The 24,148-nt window shown below is 40.4% G+C and overlaps 5 protein-coding genes across 5 annotated transcripts; 4 read left to right on the top strand and 1 right to left on the bottom strand.

The window, feature by feature from the left end:
- PCOAH_00032700 (RuvB-like helicase) lies at positions 1 to 1,452 on the bottom strand (the record flags this gene model as incomplete). Its single annotated transcript, XM_020060065.1, has 1 exon — positions 1 to 1,452. The coding sequence occupies one exon, from the start codon at positions 1,450 to 1,452 to the stop codon at positions 1 to 3; it is 1,452 nt and encodes a 483-aa protein (XP_019915639.1).
- A 1,932-nt stretch (positions 1,453 to 3,384) lies between these two features.
- On the top strand, positions 3,385 to 3,975 carry PCOAH_00032690 (Uncharacterized protein; the record flags this gene model as incomplete). The annotated part of the gene is made up of 1 exon (XM_020060064.1): positions 3,385 to 3,975. The coding sequence occupies one exon, from the start codon at positions 3,385 to 3,387 to the stop codon at positions 3,973 to 3,975; it is 591 nt and encodes a 196-aa protein (XP_019916054.1).
- Positions 3,976 to 6,141: 2,166 nt separating this feature from the next.
- On the top strand, positions 6,142 to 12,105 carry PCOAH_00032680 (Uncharacterized protein; the record flags this gene model as incomplete). The annotated part of the gene is made up of 1 exon (XM_020060063.1): positions 6,142 to 12,105. One exon carries the CDS (start codon positions 6,142 to 6,144, stop codon positions 12,103 to 12,105), a length of 5,964 nt encoding a protein of 1,987 aa, XP_019915588.1.
- A 1,575-nt stretch (positions 12,106 to 13,680) lies between these two features.
- Positions 13,681 to 17,565, top strand: PCOAH_00032670 (3'-5' exonuclease domain containing protein; the record flags this gene model as incomplete). The annotated part of the gene is made up of 5 exons (XM_020060062.1): positions 13,681 to 14,728; positions 14,828 to 15,956; positions 16,417 to 16,877; positions 17,012 to 17,119; positions 17,303 to 17,565. 5 exons carry the CDS (start codon positions 13,681 to 13,683, stop codon positions 17,563 to 17,565), a joined length of 3,009 nt encoding a protein of 1,002 aa, XP_019915672.1.
- Positions 17,566 to 19,984: 2,419 nt separating this feature from the next.
- PCOAH_00032660 (Uncharacterized protein) lies at positions 19,985 to 23,800 on the top strand (the record flags this gene model as incomplete). Its single annotated transcript, XM_020060061.1, has 1 exon — positions 19,985 to 23,800. The coding sequence occupies one exon, from the start codon at positions 19,985 to 19,987 to the stop codon at positions 23,798 to 23,800; it is 3,816 nt and encodes a 1,271-aa protein (XP_019915818.1).
- Between the last annotated feature and the right edge of the window lie 348 nt (positions 23,801 to 24,148).

Here is a 24,148-nt window from a genome sequence, read left to right as displayed (position 1 = left end):
TTAAGAATCCGCACTGTCGTTAACCGACTTCTTCTCGTGTATTTCCCTCTTTTCGTCGTAGGAGTCCTCCGCGTTGGCGGCCTCGTCCTCCTTGGGCAACTCGGAAAACATGAATTCATTTTGGTATTCAATTAAGTACTGCGTGCTCCTTTTGACGTCAATAAATAGGTTGTAAACTCTTCTGACGTCCTGGACAGTAACTTCGGTGGCTTTCCTTTTTTTGGAAACCAAATTGGCCAGAGTGATCAGGTGCAGTGCGTATCTTAGGGACGACTCCGATGCAATTTTGCACAACAGCTCCTTGGCATATTCATCAATTTCGACGTCTTCCTCTTCTGCTCTTTGTTCTAAAATTTTCATTATATCTTCATGCTTATACGGGTAGGTAGGTATAATAAGAGTTCTATCTAACAGATCGAGGGGGATTCCATGGGGAGCTTTGTAGTCCGTTCCTCTAATGTGTGTAATGCCTCTATTTGTTGCCATAATAACAATGGGAGATTGCTCACTTTCGAGGGCCCTATTCAAGTAGGAAAAGCATTCTATATCTAACATATGTACTTCGTCAATAAATAAAACACCTGGTACAATTTCCGCCTTTTCATCTTCTTGCCATTCATTAATTTTCATGTCGATATGTTCTCTTATTTCGTTTTTAATTTCTCCAGTATCTCCTGAGAATAACGCTAGGAAGCCCTGTGTCCTGCTATTAATCGCGTCAATATCGTGTAGAGTAACTGTGTGGACTACTTCCTTCCTTTTTTGTAATTCTCCTTCAGGGCACTGAACAAAATTTGTGTTTGGATCCATAGCATCGTAGTCTTTCGATCGAGAGAAAGATTTCCCAATTTTTGTAATTTTTCCTGTGCTTTTATCAATACAGATAACATCCCCTGCTGTGATATTTTCCTTCTGTAAAGCCTCAATCATTTTGTTACCCAAATCGTATAGAGTCTCCATTTCGGTTGTTTTAAGAATCATTTTCCCTACCTTTTTGTTAACATTGTTCATATCTTTTTCGTTAAATTTTTCTATTTCAATTTCTACGACTTCTCCTTCGATAACTTCCGATTCTTCTTTAACCCTAACACCAATGGATCTTCTAAAGGCTTGCGTTAATGCTTCAGTTTTGCTCATTTCTAGGGAATATACTTCCGACCCTGAGATGTGCGTGAAGGGCGTATCTTCTCCTAACGCTTTTGCAATACCCATAGCGATGGCCGTTTTGCCTGTCCCTGGCTGGCCGGCTAACAGAATTGCTCTGCCACTAATTCTTCCTTCTTTGATCATGCGCAAAACTATTCCCGCAGCTTTCCGTGCGCTCATTTGTCCTATCATGCCCTCTGAGCAGTATCGGGCGTCCAGACAGTCGTTCAGCCCTAGGCCCCTAATGTGGGAATGGGCCCCAATCCTCTCAATTTTCTGAATGTCCTTCACTTCTTCAAGCTTCATCTTGGCGAGCGTGTGGGGGGTTTGGCCTACACGTGGGTGGTGGAGGTTCAAATGTGCACACATATATACACATATATATTTTATTTTTTGTGCGTCAAATTCAACACTCTGCCGCTACGAAGTTGACTTTGAGGACGCAAAATTTGCAGCCCTTTTCCTCAGACGCGAAAGAATCTTAAGGTAGGACGATTCGAAGGTATGCATCACCAAGGATACGCATAGTTGCTCAAAATTTTCACAGATAATTAAAAATAGCGCATCTTTGGTATGCTTACGAAAAAGTCCTTTTTACGAGATGCGTCCTCCTTTTGAGGGTTTCCCCAGTTGTATATTTTCTTTGCTTCCACTGGTTAGTTGATTTCACTTTGTGAGAAACTTTCCTTTTTTGGGGGGTACGTCCTGTATTCACTTTGTTGTGTCAAAAAGGTGGGGGAAAAATTCCCTCCTATTTTTTAAATCAAGGGCGTACTTTTTTTTTACATTTATGTATTTTCCCAGGTTTATTTCGACTAGGCGTACGTTTTAAGCATGTTTGTGCGCGTAAGCGTATATATGTATGCCTATTTTTGTACGTTATGAAGAAAACGCCATCGGCACGGTTAGAATTTTTTCCCCCTCCGAATGGATGTTCACACGAGGTTTTTTTTTTTTAAAAGTTGCATTCAATTCTGTTTTTTTTTCTTTCTTTATAGGTGAACGTTCTATGTGGATCGGTTCGTGCGTTTTTTTTTTTTTCCTCTTTCACCACGTCAGAAATTAGCAAAAAAATTCTGCGCTATGGGCATAAGTGATATCGATACGGAGAGGGATTTTTTTTTTTTCAATTTGGAAATAACATTAGCGCATGGATATTACGATACATGGCTTGCAGTTCATATTACATAGTACTAACGACATTTATATTAATTTTTTTTTTCTCACCCTTCGTTGCACCTCCTTAGTGAAATAAAGAAGGTTTCCCTATGCATAAATGCTCCAATGATATTTTCTGTTTGAAAAAATAAGATTTTTCGTTTTTTTGTAAAATTCATAGGGTCACAATCCTCATGGTGGTGGATTTATAACCAGCACCTAGTGTCATTTGCCATATCGTCATTTTGTAATTTATTTTTTGTTATCCCGCATGGAGCAAGAAAGGAAATAAACGTAGCACACCAGCGATACGGATTATCGAGCCATGTACGTACCTACGGGTAAATGCGCCTGCATCCGTACTCACCATATGCTGGCACAGAGCTGCTGCATTCTCTATGAGCAGGTTTGCCGTTTGCACGAATTGCTAGCCACTGCTATATAGCTAAATTAACCGAGAACACACATATGGGATGCTCAAAGGAGAAGAGGAGAAAGCGGCACAGCGTATGAAGGAATTATTTCCAAGCACGCATGTTCGTATATACACACATATCTGTACATGTGTATGTGCCCATTTGTGGAGCTTCCTTCGAATCGCCGAAGTTGGAAGGCACAGCGCATACACCAGGGAAGACGAGCATATTCAAATTAAAATATATGACCAAATTGTTTTTAATTAAAAAGGCATAAACATAACGGCGCGGAAGTATAATACGTAAAATAAAGCAGCGTCTGAAGCAGAATTGTTGTTAAGTAATTTGCGTGTTTGTAGAAGTTTACTTGGAGGGCCAGCTCGCCGCTGATCCACCCTTGGCTTTTTTCCATTTTTCACATTTTTTGTGTTCCACATTGGAAAGAAAAAAAATAAATAAAACGTTAAAAAGGTGTCACCTTTTTGTACTGTATTCCATTTGCCAAAGGGAAAAAAGTAAAAGTTATCCATTTTTGCAGCAGTGGTTTAAGCAAAGTTACGTGCTTTTTTTTAGTGTGTAATATTTTTGCACAATTCGTTCGCGGCAAGTAGACTATTTTTCCGCTTGGCATCTACATGTGCAGAATTTTTTGCAAACGAGGAAGATGGATGATGTTATAAGGAAGACCGACATTTTCATCATCATCGGAATTGCGATTGCGTGTGGAGTTTTTTGCGAATTTTTAAGTTGGATATTCGTTTACAGAAATGAGAAGTTTATAAAGTTGAACGAAGAATTAAAAATATTGTATGAGAAAGTTCAGAAGGAGAAGGAAGATGGGTTGCTAAGCAAAATCGATGGGAATAGCAGCAACAGTAACAACAAAAAAAAAATGAAAAAAAAAGTCACAACGGAAGAAATATATATTGAGAAAACCAAAACAATGGCAACGCTCAAGACAAAGTCAAATGTAATAACGGGATTAATTTTTATGTCCATGATGCCGTTGCTTTTTAGCTTATTTGAAGGACTCACAATTGCCATTTTGCCTTTTAAGCCAATTTTCCCCGTTACCTTACTAACGCACACGGGGTTACAGGGAAAAAATTTGTACCATTGCTCATCGACCTTTATTTATACCCTAACGTTGATGCTCACTAGACAGAACATTCAGAAGTTTTTCGGATACGCTCCACCATCTGGAATGTTTGGAGATTTTAAGATGCCGGACGAGGAGGGTGATATGTGGAAATAGGGGCAACAACTGGACGGGCAGTATAAAATGCGTGAAGCGCATAATTTTTTTTTTTTTTTTTTTTTTTTTGCGACATGCGCAAGTTTTATTTGTTCATTTGATTTTTCACGGGGGTATACTTCTCACATAGTTATCTGCGCATGTGCGCGTTGCATTTTTTTACTTACACCCACAAATGTGTGGAAATTATTTGGCATTTTCCACGGTGCATATTTTTGCGTGGACTTCTTTTGACTGTGTGTTTTTGTTTAGTCGTGCGTCCTCCCAAAGGGAACTCTTTTTTTTAGTTAATAGCTTGACACAATTCTTTTAGGAGAGTTTTTTTTTTTTTCATGCGAGCCATTTTAGCGAATGGGAACTTCCAAAGAGGTGATTGGCTAAATGGGGCTAACAATTTTGAGTTCGGGCTTACCCACTTTACAACATACTTTTGAAGTATTCATATGCAGTAGGGGTGGAAATGTTCCCAGGTTCACAATTAAAGCGTATACTGTGCGGGTGACTTTTTTTTTTTTTTTAATTCTATATGGTCAACATTATTTCGCCATTCGGAATTCTGCAAAGAGTTAATTTTTGGAAGGGGATACGGTATGAGGTACATGCATGCCACTGATAAGATGTTCCTAAAATGCGCTCTATGATCAAACATGAGAAGAGGCAGTAGGTAAAATCTACTTCTATACATTGGGCATGTGCTAGGCACGAAAGATTGTTGAGTGCACGGTAACATTGCGGGGTGCGTTTTTTCAATTCCTTAACGTCCTTGCTTTTGCCCTGTACTTTGCTGCACCATTTTGCCGTACTTTTTTTGCCCCCCTTTTTAGGAGGGTACTTTTTTTTTTTTGTCCTTTTCCCCTTGATCTACATAAAAGGGGAAACGTGGGCAAATGTGTGAAAGCGTACGATTTTACGACAGTGTTGGTACGTAGATATGAAAGTGGACATGTAGATACGCAGGCATGCCCCAGTGATATTACAAATAAGGCAAAGGTCCACAAAAGCAGCCGCCTGCCCCGCAGCGATTGTTCTAAGTTTTTTAAAATTTACACGCTTGCTGTTGTGGCATATATGTATGTACTTGTGCATTCTTGTCCATCGAGTATTTTCATTCCGTGTTGGCCAAACGGATGTTTGCCTTTTAGCAGCATGGTCGGAATTTGTTTTGCTTTGTGCAATTGTTCCACATTCTGCTACGTAAACGCTGTTTTTTGTTGCCTTTTACTTTTTTTTTTTTTTTTTGCACGTTTTTTGCTACATCACCAACTTTGCTGCTTTACCACTCGGCCACCTCCTGTTTCAATTAAAAATAATTTAAATCTTTATTGGCAGTTTAATTCACAACTTTTGCTCGTCACATGTATATCCGTAAGTGGTATTTTTTTTTTTTTTTTTTTTTCACAAATTCTCAATTTTTGTAGTATTTGCTTCCCCTCTTTTTTGAAGTTTTACATTTTTCTTTTTATACCCATTTGTGAAGAATGAACAGCATTCTGTATGATAAGAAAAACTTCTTTGAATAAAATTTTGAAGGAAAACGATTTGTATCATTTGGTTACCTGTACATTTTTCCATAATTTTTTTTTCCCATTCCCCTTATGTGATGTTAATTATAATGTAGCATTTTGCTAGACTATGTGCTTAGTCACACTAATACGCTTATGCACGTAAGCATGTACTTAAATATAACATGCACGTGAAGTATGTTTGCGTATGTATATGCCCCTTTTTTGCGCACAAACAGGCAAGTGCCTCTTTTCCCACATGGTATATGCTAATTTGAAAGGCATGTGAAAAAAAAAAAAAAGGCCTTCAAATGTATATCCCTGCTAAATGTGCTATGTTTGTCCATATACCTTCTTTAACGAAGAGTGCAAATATACGTAACGTCTTTACTTACATGTACTGTATGGATATACATAAGCGTATCCGTGGGAAATTAAATTCGTTCCACAGCTGTCCGTAGAGACTGTAGCCGAGGCTATTTTGTTCTCCACGTCTGTCTGTGCGTGTTTTTGTGTGAACTTTTCTGCTTCCACGTCTGCTTTCTTTTCCCGATAAGCTTCCACCAAAGCGATCTGGGGGAGACCTCCCGAACAGCAGAGTGCTTCCAAAGAGTACCACTCCATCTGACTGCACAGTTCAAATGAGAAAATTCTATATCATGATATGGGGTGTAGATGTAGTAAGGTGAAAAATGAAAGAAGGAAAGAAGAAAATCAGGAAGACACAGTCAACAGCGACGTCAACAACGATGTGTTGAAGATATATAGGAGTGGGAAGGGAAGGTCCAACAGGCATAGGAGTGAGAAAGGGGGTAGTTCTAAAGATAGGCTGAACAGTGTGTCTAGTAGTACGTCCGTTAAAAGGTGGGTCGTGAGTAGTGATCCGGAGAATGAAAATAGCGACAGTCACTATGTTGTCCCGCGTGATGGTAGTAGGGATGTTTTCCCCTCAATTGACTACAATGGCAAGGAGAGGAGAAAGAACAAACAGGGGGAAAAAGTAAGTGGAAACGAAAGGAAGAATGAACAAGACAGCATATTTGAAGCCCACCAGGGAGATGGCAACATGCAAATATCGTCCAAAGAGGCCAAAAAGAGGCACGCAGGACAGAGCAAAATCGATGGTATTGAGAACAATGTTGATAACAACTCCTTCACGGGAATCATAAAAAGGATCAACAACACACTCATAAAGAGGGAATCCACATCGCAAGGCAGAAAGGAAAAAGGAGAATCGCCATCCCATATGGAGAAGAAAAATCTGTTTAGAAAAAAAAAAATTAAATTTTTGCATAAAACGAGGAAGGATAAAATATGCACCAAAGGAGGGCAAAATGAAGATTCATCTGTTCCTCCGAATGAATCCATCATCGCACAGCGGTTAAGAAAAAAAACAAAGGAAATCTACAACTGCCTGGGGAGTAAGAAAAAAGAAGAACTGCTAATGAGGGCTATCAGAAAGAATAAAGAACAGCTACTCTACTATCACGATTTTAGAAGTGCCATTTTGAGAAAAAACACTTTTCTGCATATTTATGAATTTTACAAATTTAATTCAAACGTATTTAATTTGTTCTCCCTGATGCCCAGCCACATCTCCGAGGATGTCCATGCGTCTAGGATTTTGTTCGAGAGCTCCTTGATAGGGAATTACATAATCCTGCCATGGATTGAAAACGACCCCGATATAAGGAACAATTCGTATGTCAAACATGTGAAACATTTTTCGGAGAAGAAAATGAAGGTGGATGGTGCAGTGGACCCGCATGACAAGGAGGTCAACTTTTGTGGGTTCTTCAACAACAGTTATGACCAGAGGGGGTGTGATGGAAACGATGAAAACGGCCGGAACGACAATGCCGGTGAGGAGAAAAAGACGAATGCGGGTGCAGACGAGCACGAGCAGAGGTCGAATGCACCCCACGATAAACACACATTGAAAAATACTTCTAGACGTGTTTTAAAGAAAAAACTACGATTGTGCAATGGAAATGCAGAGAGGAAGAAGGATAAAAAATACGTTAGTAACAGAAATCTCAGCATGGACAATTTATTTAAGCTGCACATTAGGACCTCTACCGCACGTGTTAAGAAGCGGAGTCATACGAAAGAAGTTGCTAGTATGCAAAACGGGGGAACAAAAAGGGGTGCTATTAATGAGAAAGACGTGGAAGGTAGAAAGGTCGCGACGAATAGGGAAAAGTCAAAGAAAACTGAGGCTGCTGAGGGAGGGAAGAGAGAATCGTTAGAGGGCAGGGAAAGAAAAAGGGACCAACCGAAAAGGCAGAAGGGTCAGGTCGAAGGACCCATTCGACATAACGCCAACGGAGTGGAAAATGAACAGACGGATAAAGAAAAGAGGAATCATAGTAGCCCGCTCACTAACCAAATGGTAAGCACGAATAACGAGCATGTGAAATCCATAGGCAATGGCAAAAAGGAAGCAAGAAAAAAAAGCGAAACAACAAAAAAAAAAACCTATCAGGAGGAGAAGAAGAAGGGAGAAAATTCCACACATGTGAAGAAAGGCAAAAAGGGAGAACCCGGTCTGCAATCCGTTTTGCCAAATAACGCAACCCTAGCGATGAATGGAGGAAACATCGAATCGAGAGTAGACACGGACAAGGAAGGGAAGAGGAAGAAAAAAAAAACGGATGGAAAGAAACGCAAGAAGACAGTTAGAATTAGCATGGCGGAAAATCAAGTTAACGGGATAAATAGCCACGTGGGAGGAAAAGAAGTGAAGGAAGGCTACCCCAGGAGTAGCAATAATAATGGGGAATCCCACCATGGGGGGCACATCATGAGAGAAGATCAAGGGAATTACACCTCACATGTAAAGGGGGGAAACACAAATAGCAACCCAAATGTGATGAAACGGGTTAAGAGAGAAGTAGAATGTCATAAAATGCTCTACCAAGACGTTAACCCTGTAAATACAAAGAAAAGTAGTAAAGATGAGAGGGGGCTACAAATGGAGGATCCAAAGTTAAGGTACCAAATGTGTACCAGTAAGAACGCGAAAAATGACAAAGTTGAAGGGGAGAGAAGTACACACATGATTAGTAACAAATTAGAAAAGAAAGAATATCCGACGGAAGAAAAAAGCACTGAACAAATTTGCGAACATAAGTATAGACTAAATGAAAGTTCGATAAAGAAAAATTATCTCATGTGCAGAAAATGTCACAAAAAAAGATGCATATATCATTACATCAACTGTTTTAAGCTGTACGGATGGGTAGATTACAAATGGACAGATCCTGATGGGTACTTAGAACTAAGTGTAAGACAAAAAAAAAAGTTCGATTGTTGGAAAAGGCTCTCCGAATTGTATAGCAACCCCATTGTTATGTCAACAGATTTGTATAATAGTTGTATAAGACAAGGATTTGTGGCAGATTGTTCCTTTTTATCCTCTTTAACTGTTTTGATTGAATATGAGAGAAAGCACAAAGTCCCCGTTCTCTCAAATATCATTTCTCCCTGTACATCTAACTATGTGCATGTGAATAGGAACTGGCCAATTTTTAACCCATGTGGAATGTATATCTGTAGACTACACTGTAATGGAATTCAGAGGAAAATTATCATCGACGATTATGTGCCTGTGAAGAGCAACAATTCTTTGCTAGTAGCTTATTCGAATAATCAGAAAGAGCTTTGGGTTACTTTGCTTGAAAAAGCATTTGTTAAACTGATGGGGGGTTCATACTCCATGTATGGATCCAACCCTGGATCCGATTTGTATTACCTAACTGGTTGGATCCCTGTGACAATTTCGTTGAAGTCGAAGATAAGTAGCTCCCCTCCGTCGTTCGATCGTTTAACGGCTCACACCGCGGTAAATCAGGTCAACGCGTCCGATTTGGATGCTTGTGATGGGTCCCTCATGGGGATGCACCCCCCAGCAGAGCAGCTTAAACGTGAGTGTGCTGTACATGGAGCGATGCGGAAGGAAGCACACGAACTTAGAACATGTGTGAAAAAGGGGAAGAGAAAAAATGTGATAAATTGGAAATCGAGCCTTTACCACTACGTTCGAAGCGGCAAAAATAGGATGACACACTGTGCAGGTGGGCAATTATACATACATAGGAGCAGGAAGGACACCCGGTACGAGATACCCGTGGGTGCCAATTTAAGCGTCCACCGATTGGGCAAAAGTTGTAACTGCCACCCAGCACGTGCTGATTGGTCTAAGTGTGAAAAGCTGAAGGTGTATTGGACCCTGCGCCATTTGTATGCAACGGAGATGCGAAACAAGCAAAGATGGAGCGGGAAGGTAAAACCGCCCAAGTGGACCGTTAAAAGGGTAAGCGGTGCTGATGGAACGGAGGCCAAGAAGACACAGCGGAAGAGAAACTCTGTCGAGGAATTTTCCCCGCGTGACACCTTCCCCCGGAGCAAGAAAATAGCACGCTGCGTAGGAAACGGAGACGGTGTGAATGACGCACCGAATAAAGTTATGACCGACTGTGAAGTTAGGATGAGACATGCGAACCAATTTCTGTGCGAAGCAGTGAGTAGCATGGATCTGTCTTCCTATGTGTGCGGATCAGCCGATCAGTACAGCTACTTAAATCAAAAAGGGGAGAGCTCCGATTTGATGAACGAGGAGTATGAAGAATACGATGAAAAGTGGGACATCATATGGAATAATATTTACGAAGGAATAAAAAAAGGGAAATGTGTAGTCTGTTTGGGTACCCTAGAATTGAAGGACGCTGCGCCGTCAGGGTTGGACTACCCAGAAGGGGTTTCGCTCTCAACTGGAATTGTAACGAGACACGCCTATTCCATTTTAAATATCGAAATGTATAACGGGGATAAGCTGCTTTATATAAAGAACCCATGGGGATGCATCCGTTGGAAGGGGAAGTATTCTCATCATGATGAAACGACGTGGACAAAGGAAGTGCAAAAGAAGTTAAACTATTCTATTGAGAAGGCAAAAGGGAAAGACGATGGTTGTTTTTGGATCCCCTGGAAAGATGTAGTGAAATATTTCTCGCACATATATATTTGTTGGAATAGTGTTATCTTTCCATACCAGTTTGAAATTCACACAAAGTGGGAGAACAGCAAGTACTTGAATAGCTCCATTTTGCAAGACGACACCCACCTGGTGGCTTACAACCCGCAATTTGCCCTACATGTAAATGTGAAGAAACAGGATTTGTCTGAAGATGGTTTACGCTATATAGGGAAGAAGCCAATAGAAATTTGGATTCTTCTATCGAAACATGTCAGGGAGAGGAAGGCAGACGCTTCGCAGAAATATCTGGCGCTGCATATCCATTCAGGAAAGGACCGAATTATTTGTCCGTTGTTTCCGATTAAGCAAGGAATATATTCTAATGGGGAATGTACCTTCACTAAGTTGGTCATTGGAGGTGAAGATGAATGTATTAATAACTTCCTTATGAAGAAGAGCTCCTCGAAGAAGGATCCTTCTGATGCACCCCAGGGGGGTAATCCAAATAATATGGCGGGAGGACACACGCACAGCAATAATGACAACGTAAACGTGAATGCAAATGCAAGCGCAAACACATCAGGAGAGAGCCAGCAGGAAATTTTAAGAATCGTCGATTTTGTCCTAATCGTGTCACAATACTCACAGAAGGAAGAATTTAACTTCACGCTGAAGGTGTTTAGTCATACGCATCTGTCGATATATGAGTTGCCACCAATGCTACCAGAGAATTACGACTCCCTCTATTTCAAAGGACAGTGGACAAGTAAATGTGCAGGAGGGTGTTCGAACAATTTGTGGTCCTACTTTAGAAATCCGCACATACGTTTTTACGTCCCCGAAGATACGACCTTTTTTATTTTCCTCGAATGCTCACAAGAGCATTCAGTTAATTTGAGAATATTCAAAGGGATGACATCATCCCCGAGGAGTTTAAAAAAAGGAGAAATTATATCCAGTGGGGCATACAAAGCTGGTTGTTGTTATGTTGAATGTACACTGGAGAGTGGGATTTATTGCCTAATTCCATCCTTATATAGAGCCAACGTTATAGGAGATTACCAAATATGTATTCACTACCCTAAGCAGAAGCAGAAACCAGTTCTTCATTTTATTCCTTACTCTTATGTCGTTCCTCCGCTTCCCTTCTTTAAATACCAACTAGTACCTTTATATTCTTTAAAAAATTATTCTATCATTTTGTTCCACGTTGCAACTGTCACTCTTCTCTCGCTTAGAGTTACCTTCTTTGAACACATGAAAATTAAGGGAATTCCATTTGTCAATATTTACAAGCTTGTTGGTAGCACAGACTCATATGCAAGCGACCTAGAAGCTGGAAATGTTATGAAGAATAATTTATTTAATTCTTACATTTCGCATAATAGATATGTATACAAGATTGTGCAAAAGTGCAGCATCCATGGTGGACCAGGATATGACATACTCCCCCTTTCCACTTGTGCGTATGATTACTACATTAAGTTCAACTCTGTATTGATCCCCTTGGTGGAGCTGGAGAATGAGCATACTTCCTACCTGCTGCTCGTCACCACGAATATAAAGGAGGACGTTCTTTATAACCACGAGGTACACTTTGTCTCAGAGAAGCAGCTCTCAGTGGATACATGTTACCCGGTGCAATCCTAAGGCGTGGCATCATAGCGTTGTAGTGACAAGAAGAGGAGAGCAACTTCCATCCGGGGAGGCCACTTCATCGAGTCCTCCTCATTGCACATAAGGTGCGTCAGATCTACCGCAGTTAAACAAAAACGATTTAATTGCAGGGTTCAGGGCATAAGTTGGAAATCCCCAACCCGTGGGGAAAGTAAAAACGAATGAATTGTTAATTCTTGGGTGTACACCAGGGTGCGTCGCCACGGAGTTGCGAAATTTGAGCACTCGGGTAAATAATTTAAATAATTTTCCGACCCCCGCTTTCCGACTTTGCATTGGCCACCGTGCAGCGGGTCTGCGTTACATCACCGCCCTTACGCGTGCATTTGTATCTGCATAGGTTTGTCAGTGCATAGATTTACATGGATTCTTTCCATGTGGGCACATTTTTACGTCGTGCAGGTGACACCGCTTTTTAGTGCATTGGCTCATTTGGGGAAATTCCTTGCCGGGGAGAATTTGTCCCCCACGAAATTGCATCCCCCCCCCGTTGCATTTAAGAAAATTATTATTTTTTTAAGTGTTTATAATTTGGTTTATTTTGTCCACTTTTGCCTTTCCCCGGCGTTTCCGTGATATAACCCCTCCGATTTGTACTTATATGTATGTGTATACATGTGTGTGCTTTTTTTTCCTACCCGTTTGTATTTGTAATTATACTTTGCAGCTGTGTGTGCGCGTACCGCCCACCCCTCAGTGCATATCCTTTTGAGTTTCTTTTTCCTAATTAAAAGTTTTCACTCCCCCTACATGACGAAGCGAAGGAATGGCACCATGGTGTGGTGATCAGCTTTCCCGTCTTTCTTTTCCTCCACCAGGGGGGTAGCTTCAATTTTGTTTCATTATGTAAAATTTTGAGTTTTATGTTTGTTTGTTCATAATTTTTTTAAAACAATTAGGAGCCATCTTAAAAACAAACGTTTAATCTTCACTTATGTTGCTAGCTTCTTGGATCATGTGCTGAAATGGAGAGTGAGCTGTTCGGCATGGGAATACAAACGGTGGAAACGAATTGCCGCCATTGTTATGCATAAAAAATGATAAAATGGAATGCGTTTTTTGCGCAAGTGGGAAAAATAGTCAAGATGGAAAAAAATAAATGTCACGAAAAAAAAAAAAAATAAATAAGCACCAGGTGAAGCGGAACAAAGCAATCACTAGTGTACACACGTTCGAAGCACAAACAACATCTGCGAGGGTTTCTCTGAGGAATAATTTGTACTTGTGCGAAGTTGCCTTTTTGTTTCATCCCGTTTGGTCGTTCTTACTGTCCTGTGCGATATTCGTTACTTTGGATTAGCCCCATGTAGGCTAAAAATACGTGTGCCCTTTTTTTTCACCCCATATTTGAAAATTAAAAAAAAAAAGTGACCTAACCGCGGGTACACCATTATGTGAATAAATTATTCCCCGCAGTTATAACCCACAGTGGAATCGAAAGAGGTTCCTCTCTTTGTGTACCCCTCGCTTGGCTCTACAGTTTTTGTAAAATCCTGTTACATGATAAAACACAGAGAACCTCGCTATGAATAGTTCTGATTGGGAAATATGCGAAAATGGGGCATCAAAGTGAAGGCGAAGCGGCAATCTCCGTTTTGTGTGATCAAATGTGAGGGAAGAATTCTACCGCAGTATCTGCTTCCAAGGGGGAGAAGCACCGACCAAGTGGAGCGCAAGACGAGTTCACCATTTCGCCGCGAGGAATGTGTAGTACTGCATGTGTATGACTGCTTCGACGGGTTAACAAATGGGAAAAGGAATTACTTAAAAAATGTAGTGGGGAACCCCTTTATGAGAGCCAATTTGGGCCTCCTCTCTAGCAGGCAGCGATGCAGCCATTGTTACTCCACCAACAACAAGGTCTACGTGAAGGGAGAAATTTACGATATTCTTCCCCCCCTATGTAAGGGCAAAGAAATCGAAGCCGTTGCAGCGAACTTAATTTTCTTCATTCTAAAATTTGTGAATCCTAAAAATGTAGAATCAGCAGAGGAGTATAAGGAGAACATAAAAAATGTGTACGCCAACTTGATCAGGTGTTACCACAAAATTTTCACAGAAAAAGGAAAGCATGGTGAGTGCATTTTTTGCATTTTTAACGATGAAATTGTAAAATGTGTTAGCCCTTCTTTGAGGAAAAATAAAAAAAACCTCATCCAGGAAATTGTCCTAAACAGCTTATGTTTTTTTTTTAAAAACAATGAAAGAAGTAAAGACAAGTTAGACCCAAATTTGATGTGCGAAATTATCAAGTATAAAAAATTCTTGTACATTGTAGATTGCCTATCCTTTGATCGCCACCTGTTGAGGGAAGCCATAACAGCTCGTCACGTGGACTATCTATTTAGTCACTTTTTAAACGACCGAGCGTATTTCTGTCAGGCAATTGAGTTGGCTTCCTTGTTTCTGTCTGATGAGCATATCGGTTTTAGTTCCCCCTTTAAGGAAGACAGCGCTTATAACTGCAGGATTGTGCTAAAGTACATACTACAAGCGCAGTCCAAGAATTGCCTCTTTTTATTTTTGGACAGTCTCAAATGTGATGACTTAAAGAGGGACGTTTATCGGTGGCTGACATCCGTGGATGAATCATCAGGTGAGGCGATTCACCGAGTAATTCGCACAGCTTAGCATCCACTTCGTTGCTTCACCCACGTAACATCCACTTCATAACTCCACCGCCCAACCTATGCAGGATTCTTTGCCGACTACTGGGGATACCTGACGGTGCGGGAGTACCTACTGAGAAGTAAGGCAGCCGAGAAGGGAGAAGCCAAAGGGCGGTCCCCCAGTGAAGGCATTCAAGACGGAAATTGCATCACCTGGGAGAAGAAGTCACTCCATCCACACAGTGACTACTATGAGCTGCCCAAAGAAATGAAAAACATTTTAATGGTAACTAATGTGGAAAGTTTGAATAGGCTGATAGGAACGATAAAGTCGGGTCAGGAAAAACACTGGATGGATAACATATACAACGATGACAGGATTTACGCGTCCCAATTTTGTGAGGACGTAATAACTGCAGAAGATATTAATGACCACTTGAGGGGGAAAAAAAAAAAGTATTACATCGGCATCGATGTCGAATGGAACAGAAACCAAAAGGCCACATTAATTTCAGTGGCAACAATGGACCATATTTACCTAATCGATCTGCTAACGGTGGACTATAATTACAAATTTTTAATTCAATCATTTTTTAAATGGCTACTTGAAAACCCCTTCATTTGTAAGCTCTTTTACAACTTCCCCTGCGATGTGCGTATTTTAAATGAATTCTTTCAAGGCATATCAAATGGAAATGTGTGTACCTACCTAAATGTGACCGACCTGAAGGACCCTCTATTTTTGCACAAGCACAGTGGGGTCCCTCCAGACAGTCAAGATAGTCTCGTTTCCGCTGAACTGTTCAATCGAAATATAATTGAGACGAATGACATTGAGTTATTTAAAAAGGTGACAACAAGTAGCTTTCGCGACTTCAACGGTAGGGTGAAACATGGGGACGGTGATAATTCCGGGGGAAGGATCAATGTATGTCCTAGTAACACCACTGATAAGCTTCACTTTAAAAGTTTAAGCCATTTATGCCAGAAAATTCTGGGCAAAAAATTAAATAAACAATTGCAGTTATCCAACTGGAGCAGGAGGCCACTAACGGAGAGTCAAATATATTACGCAGCCACCGATGCGTATATCCTCATCGTGCTGGAACGACTCCTCATTGAGAGTAATTTTTCCTCCACGTGTTCCTCAAATAGTAGTAGCCTCAGTGATGTCTTTGTTCAGAAGTACAAATGTAGGAATTGTTCCTGGGAATAGTTGCTTCGAAGGGTGGGGAGTTAAACTGGGGAGAAGCCACGTCGAAGAAAATGTGTCTGGTGAAGTGGATACACATTCTCCCGCTAGTACATGTGCGCGTGTTTGGTATAACCAACAGGTAAAACCAGTGTACGTACATGTGTAAAAAAATAAAAATAAAAAAAATAAAGTATGCGTATGCCTGTCCATCATAAAGTTAGCTCCCCCCCTCCATTAATCAATCACCAACGTGGAGATGTTTCCTAAAGAATGTTTCACATGTTCTCTCAACGTTGTCCCCGTGAAGGCACACATATTGTAAAAGTAATATCTTTCTAAAAAGGCTAAATATGCAGATTGTTGTTTACCCCCCCCACGTAGTATTTTTTTTTTCCCAGTTGGGCAAGCATACGTGTGTTTTTTTTTTTTTTTTTTTTTTTGTCCTGGAATAACCCATGTGTCATTTTCCCATTTCGCTAGCCAACTTTCGAGAAAGGTCCACTTAGAGGAAGCCGCCATGGACGTGCTATGTCATAAGTGGAATGACAAAATGAAAAATTTACGCTTTAAAATAAATAAACTGCGTAACGAAATAGATGATTTTAAGAGGATTACCATTAATACGTGCATTCAGAGAAACAAAAAGGTGTCCTTTTCAAACCTGAACAACAACATGCGAAGAAGAGAACTTATAAGCATGAACAGTTACCAAGTGAAGCCCCATCTGAGGAAGGTGAATAACTGCACTTATGTATTACGCGATGACAAATGTAGTAAGGTAGGCAATGTGCCTTTGCCCCTCTCGAGGAACGCGTCTAATAAGGTCATCAAAACGAATGACGCCAAAGCACTGGACAATAAAATCTCCCTGAAATTTAGCTCAAGAAATAAGAGAAAAAATGAAAAGGTGATCAGAATGAATGACAGGAAGTGGCTAAACGGTTAGTGTGAGTGTGGTTCCCCCCAAGGGTATACTTCCTGGCCAATCGTGGAACCGAACAATTCGACCCGAAAAAATAAAACATACCCATTTATACAAACTCTCCCCTCCTGATCCTCTCACCCCTTCCCTTAGCGACGAAGCATATGAAAGTCGAGAAGGAAAATGACATCGGAATGGAGAAAATTTTTGAAAAAAGAAAGAGCGCGAAGAATAGGAGGTTGTACTTAGAGGGGGAAATGGGTAACCGCGCGAAAACGTGCCGTGCATGGGGGGATAAATTATCCATAGTGCGAGTGCGTTAATTTATTTTTTTTCCTCTTGCATGTGTTAACGTACTAACATGATAACGTGTTCCTTTGTCACAGTTCCGCTACACCGTGCACGTGTCTCTCCTTGTGGGGAATCCCCCTCTCCCCCATTCAGGCAACATACAGGCGTACCCAATATACTCCGACTTGGAAGTGGGGTTCGAAAATATATCACGCCTTGAGGATGAAGCCCTGTCAAAAGTGAAAAAGGAGAGCCAAGACGACGACGATATCAAGACGTCAAGGCAGCTAGCCGAGTGGAGCTCAGATATGGTTCACAAGTATCTTGAGGAGACCATTGAAAAAACGAGAATACTTTTTCAAAGTGTGGATTTGAAAAGTCGACAGGAGGAAATTTTCAGGAGGATGAATTCTTAGAAGGCCGTGGAAAGGTGTGAGAGCGCACTTTGAAAGGCTTCCCCAAACGCATATATATGCCGATGCGCATACTTACATGCATGACCATACATAGATTGTGTGCACTCGTTTGGGAAGAAGCACTACCATAAGAGGACAAGACGCCAGATGCCAAGCATCTCTCTCTGTCTCCCTCCAAAGCTGCTCAGAAGAACATACATTTACAAGCGCAAAAATGCGTAAAATAAAAGGAAATGTTTTTTCGGCAAAAGTTAAAACATTTTTTTCTTCCCACCAATTTGTTACACGTATATTGTTGCATTTATGTTGTTTAACGTATCTTGTTGGATGCATGTTGTTGAACGTATGTTTTTTTGGAGTCGCTTTTCGCGTCTTATCCTTTGTGCGCGAATGTGTCCATACAAATGCGTGTGCTATAAGTACGTGCATATGTGCACACATCGCATTTGTACCCTGGCCTGTCTTTAATAATTCGTTAAATCTGTCATGAGCGCCGCTCTATTTTGCGCATTTTTTGTGCCATTTTTTGTCCCCATTTTTGTGTCTTTTTTCCACTCTGGCATTTCCAGATACAAAACCCGCCTCGTGGCAATCACGTTGAGCGAACTTTACCGCACCGCATTGTCCAAGCATTCTAACAAAAAAGGGTGTAATAAACCTGCTCATTTTAAACGTAGTAGGAAGGTGTGCGCAAGGGGAGGAGAAACAGAAAAAAAAAAAGAAAACTGAACACGTTTTTTCATTTTGACCGTTTTAATGTTTAGCCCATTTGCAAAGTAAAACTTTTTAGAAATATCATCCGGAATGGTTAGCCAATTGTTCTCTACAGAAAAGTGACGTAGTACATTAATGATGCGCAAAAAGGTGTAACAGGGGCTACACAGTGTAATGATGGGGCCTGCAGTTAATGTGCTTGTGGTGGATAAAATAAAATATCAGCTTTTCTATCCTGCTGTGATTTGCCAATTTGAGGCATCTCTTCACACTTTCGAGAAATCAGTGTGCAAGGCGCTTAAAAAAAAATTCGAATCTTGGATGCGTTCAGATAACGAGTTTTTTTTTTTTTTCCGAATTAGCCAATTTCGAAATTGTTGATAAAAGGGTAACTTCCCATTTTCACTCGTTAAATTATTTTTTCACCATGAATGGCGGGAAGGACAAGAAAAAAGCGGTATTTTAAAAATAACGGTATTTTTATTTAAAAAAAAAAAGAAGATATTTTTAAGAATAAACAATAAGCGATGTTTTAAAAAAAAATGTCGCCCCAGGCACACGAAAAAAAAATGTAGCTAAATGTGAGAAAAAAGAAAAAAAACAAAATGCATTAACAACCCCTATGTGTTTTTATCCAAAAAATAAATGCCAATATAACCAAACACAGGGAAAAAAAAAAATTTAACCTTAAAAAAAGGGTTGCATGCAAAGGGGAAATGTACGGATGTTTGCAAAACATAAAAAGATAGGGAATGTAAAAAAAGGTTAAAGGGAAGATGAAAATAGGAAAATACTACGTTAAAGCGACCAATATATATATGTATATGTCATTCTTTGGTGATATACATTATGCTCCTTTTTGCTTGCATGGTGAGGCGCGCCTTCATTTATGCAAAACATACGTGCGTTTTGTCGTGTGCGATCCTTTTTGCCGTTTATGAGCACATAGATGTAATCTTTCCTGAATCGTTTTTCCCGTTCTCATCGTTTTTGTTTTTTTTAAACCTACCGAGTGTGTTCCTTCCCAAAGCGGACTTTTTTTCCTTTATAAGGAAAAATAGAACTCTTAAAAGGGGCATTTTGTGACGATTTATTTATTCATTTATTTATGTATGTATGTATTGCACTTTTGCTTTACGTACCTCGCGAATATGACAAGCATATGGTTACGCGTGTACACTTTTATGTGCTTACTTTTTCAATTCAGTTATTAAATTTTTTTCTCCTTTTTTTTTGAACATCGCTTTACTCGTAATTGTCGCCATAGTGAATGTCTTAAGAGGTTCACGTGAATTAATTTTTTTTTAAACACATCCCTTACAAGTAAAAATATTTTGTTGAATAATTTTTTTGTACACTTGTGAAACAGAAGTGTTATATTCTGCCCTTCTGCTATCCTTAACCATTTTTTTTTTTTTTTTTTTTTTTTCGCCTTAAAAATTGAACCTGCAAAAGGCACTTACAAAAATACGAGAGGGTGTATGCTGATATTTATTGGATCATCTCATCGCACATCTTTACGCAACACCGACGTAGGTTTACCCTTCCCTCAGTGCATGCCACACTGTTCGGCATGCAGGTACACGTAGGCAGCGGCACATGCTTCTTAACCCGGCGTTGGGAAAACTCACTTTAAAAGGAACATAGAAAAAGCACAGAAGAAAAAACGCAAAGAAAGAGAAAAGACCCCTTTATAAAAAAAAAGATGAACATTCAGAAAGAGGAAAAAAATGGAACCACAGGAAAATACGATGACGCCAAAAAGGAAAACAAACATAACAATCAGGAATGTTACACCACCAATCTGATCAACACAGATGATAAGGTTAACCTGCTTAAAAACAGCAATAACGCGAATGGGTCCTCTGAAGAAATTGTAGGTGAAAAGTTCAAGGTCAACATTAATCAAAGTGTGTTAAAAGAAGGCACAACAACAGCGCCAGTTTTTAAAAGTGATGATGACACGATAGACGATGCGAAGAAGAAAGGCAATGAGGAGGTGCATTATAAAGGCAGTACCGGTGCGGCAGGGGGTACCCCGGTAAAGACTAGCACGGAAGGTGTCGCGCATGATAAGAACAGTAGCGTGTGTAACCATAACAATTTCGCAAAAGGGGGAGATAATAATTACCAACATGGTTGTTCCTCATGGGGTTCCACACCCAAAGGGGAAAATGACGACAACAAACAAGTTGACACTTCCGTGGAAGCCCCCCCTTTTAATTCTCCTCAAAAGGGTAGCAATAATGACGTGGAAGAGGCGCAGAATGCCAAAATGGAGAACCGCGTCAGCAGCAAAAAGGAAAATGCAACAATGGGGGAAGGAGAGAAACAGAACGAACCCATTCATAGCACCAACATGAATAAAAGTAAAGGTGTAATGAAGGATGATTTAGACATAATATCCCAGGAGGGAGGAAAGACTGAACAGGGCCCAAAAGATGATCACCCGAATGATCATATAAAGCCCAGTGTAAACGGAACAGCGAGCTGGAGCAGCAAGAATACGTGCCCCTTTAAGCGAAATGAATACCAAAAGGATAAAGAAAAGAGTAGTGAGGATACAAGGAGCAATAATGTGACGATCCAGAAAAATGGAAATTACAAAAAGTTCCCCGCGTTAAATAATGCCAAAAATGGGACATCCTTTAAGAAAGAGGTAAGAAGGAACAACCCCAACATTGGGAGTTCCAACAGAAAGAGTGAGAACTACAAAACTTTTGGCCACAGTAAGAGAGACGAATGTTGGAAGAGCTGTATAGACAAAAATGAGGATTATAGCAACACAAGTGGGGACTACGTTAGAAGCGGGGAAAATTACAAAAATGAAAAGAGCTACACTCATAGGGGGAATTCCCCAAACAGCAGCAACAACAGTCATGGTAGAAATGAGCCACATAGGGTAAATGAAGGGGGTTTCAGAAATGGCAACCCGTACACCTATAGAAACGCAGTTAACGGGGGATACAAAAATGTTGGTGGCACGGGCCAAATGGGTAACTCAGTAAAAATGAACGATAATTTCCACAACGCAAACAATTATAAAATGAATAACTACAGGAATCTTTTTCGTAATGGGAATAATGAAGATACCACGGGCAGCGCAAACAAGTATGGGGAGAAAGGGGGCAACCACAACCACAGCGCATACTGGATGAACCAAAATGAGCAGCACGAGCGATACGAACAAAATGGAAAAAACGAAAACTTCAATTTTAGAAGAAACAATTTTAAGAACAAAAAAGTATCAACAGGTGTGAAGCAGGACGCACGATTTGACGTGGCGGAAAAATACGCCAAGAAATACGACTCGAATTATTTTGAAAGAAATGACAGCACAAATGTTGGTAACCATAACGGTGGTGCTAGTAAAAAAAAGGTGAATTCGCTTATTAAGCAAACCGGAAGTACTAATTATAGCAAACACTTACCCATTATTGGCGATACAAAAGGGAAGGAGACCAACGGGTATGAGGAAAATGATTCCATTGAAGTGTTTACAGAAGGAGACGCCAGTAGAAATAGCATCGAGTTGGTATACAAAGAGGTCATACACACGGTCAACCATACTTCTTCATCTGGTACGTACAACAATAGTGGTGAAAAGACACATAATCATATACCCCGTGGTGGTAAGAAAAATAGCACTGCCATGGGTAGTCCTTCACACCACGGCAATATTGACCAGGCTAACAAGACTTATACTAAACTCACACATACCAATAATGGTAAGGAAAACCAAAAAGAGAGCATCAGCGATGGTGGTAATTCTGATCATATAGGAAACGAAAATAAATGGAGTTTTATCCGCAGAGAGGATATCAGCGACAGTGGTCGAAGCAAGATTAATAACAGTGGCGAAAAAGACGTAATGAAGGGGATAAGGGGAAAGGAATACAAGGAGGATTATCCAAAACTGGAGGGAGAAGGAAGCGGCGCACATGTAAAAAAAATTGAACGACGAGCGAAGCAATTTACTGCCCATCAGGGAGATTTCACAAAAAGTCATGTACCCACATACGGGAATGAATACCACCACGAAGCACCAAATGTGGATATGAAGGATCACACAAACTCATTACAAAGTGAGAAAGATAAGAACCCCAAAAATGGCAAAAAGCAAAACCATTCCAATGGCCCAGAAAATAAAAGAAAAATATGGACCCCAAAAATAGATCAAAGGAGTAGAAACACGGACGCAGTAACCCTCTCTTCTAATTTTAAAGAGCTCGAATGTTGGATGAACGGCAGATATAATAAGCTGTTAGAAAAATACATGGATCAGGAGAACGGGAAAAAAAATAACAGTGAAATATTTGAGGGGGAAATAAAAGTATACGAATTGTGTGAAGATTACACCAACAGTGATGTGGAAAAGGACAGCCATGAGAATCTCTCCCAAATGACAGAAACGTTAGAAAGCCGATACATCACTGAAGAGGATGCTGCAGAAAGTAAGGACAACACGGATGTTCAAACGAACTCGGAAATAGAAAATGAAAAGAAACTGATGATCGAAGGTAGGGGCGAGTTCCCCACGCGGAAAAATAAAGGCGAACATGTAGATAACACTGTGGGAGATAGTTATAACCCTGGAAAGAGTAATTATTTCTCGGGTTCAAAAAATCACATGCATGTATTAAATAGCAACGCAGCCCATCAGGGGGAAAAGAAGTACTATCAAAGAAATAATAATTACCGCTCAAATCAGCAGAAAAGACCTTCACAGTTGCTCCACAAGAATGGTCCACAGAATAACAAGGCACCCTTTTTCAGTTCTTCTTCGGGTAAAAAATGGGACAATTGGGGTAGAACAGGAGGAGAAGAAGTGGTCGAAAATTCGATCGAGGACGAAAAGTTGGAGGGAAAGCTGGAAGAAAATACAGACCCAAACGCCGAATATAACACGGATAATAACACTGATGCAAACGCCACCCCCTCTGTGAGAAAGTACAGCGCACGCAATAAGAACAACCAAGGCGAGGAAAAAGCCAGCGATAGCAACTTCAACAGAAAGATCTACTACGAAAAAGGACCAGCGGGAAAATGGTTCGGCAGTAGTAACATAACCACTAAGAAGCCCACTAGCAACAATGAGTTTTACAAGAATAAGTATCACGCTGGAGACCAAAAGAATGACTACATGAAAAATGAAATGAACAACGGGACGTTTTACAAGTCGAATAGACAACCGATAGGGCAACACAATAATAAGAAGAACAACTGGAGCGCGAAATTGATAAACGACCGGTTTGGAAATCGGTACGAGGAACCCTTCGGTGAGCCCTTTGGTGAACGGCTGAACGAACGGTTTAGTAAGCAAAACAATTCAAACGACATGGACCACACGAGTGGCACGTTTTATGCCTCTAAAAAGAGCGTAAACAATTATGTGTTGCTACGAAATGAAATGGGTAGCGTTGCTGCGAATAATTTCAATTCAGCTGGGAATAATAAGAAATCGAACTCAACATATTTAACAGCAAAACGTGAAGGTGCCAAGAATACGCACTATGAGTGAATGAGGGGCGTGTAAGGTACCCGTTGCTAATATGAACAAATCGTCTGAACGAATAAATCCGCGCATTACTAATTTGTGTGTAGGCACATTTGGCATGTAGGGACAATTTGGATAACTGCGAAATGGAAACGCAATTCGTGCTTTTAAAAGTTAACTGGTAAGTTTACCCACGTGAGTGGCTTTACCCAAACGGAGTTGTTCTGTCGATTAATTTTACATACGCCAATTTTTGATCTTCCATGAGGGGAACCGATCCCGCAATCACATAAATGACAGCATAGGAATAAAAATGGACTGGGAATACCGTAATGTTGACAATTTTAAAATGTGTTAATTAAAATGAGGGGG

This window comes from Plasmodium coatneyi, chromosome 11 (assembly GCF_001680005.1).
Source record: "Plasmodium coatneyi strain Hackeri chromosome 11, complete sequence".
Taxonomy (NCBI): Eukaryota; Apicomplexa; class Aconoidasida; order Haemosporida; family Plasmodiidae; genus Plasmodium; species Plasmodium coatneyi.
This window is presented reverse-complemented; position numbering and strand designations above follow the sequence as displayed.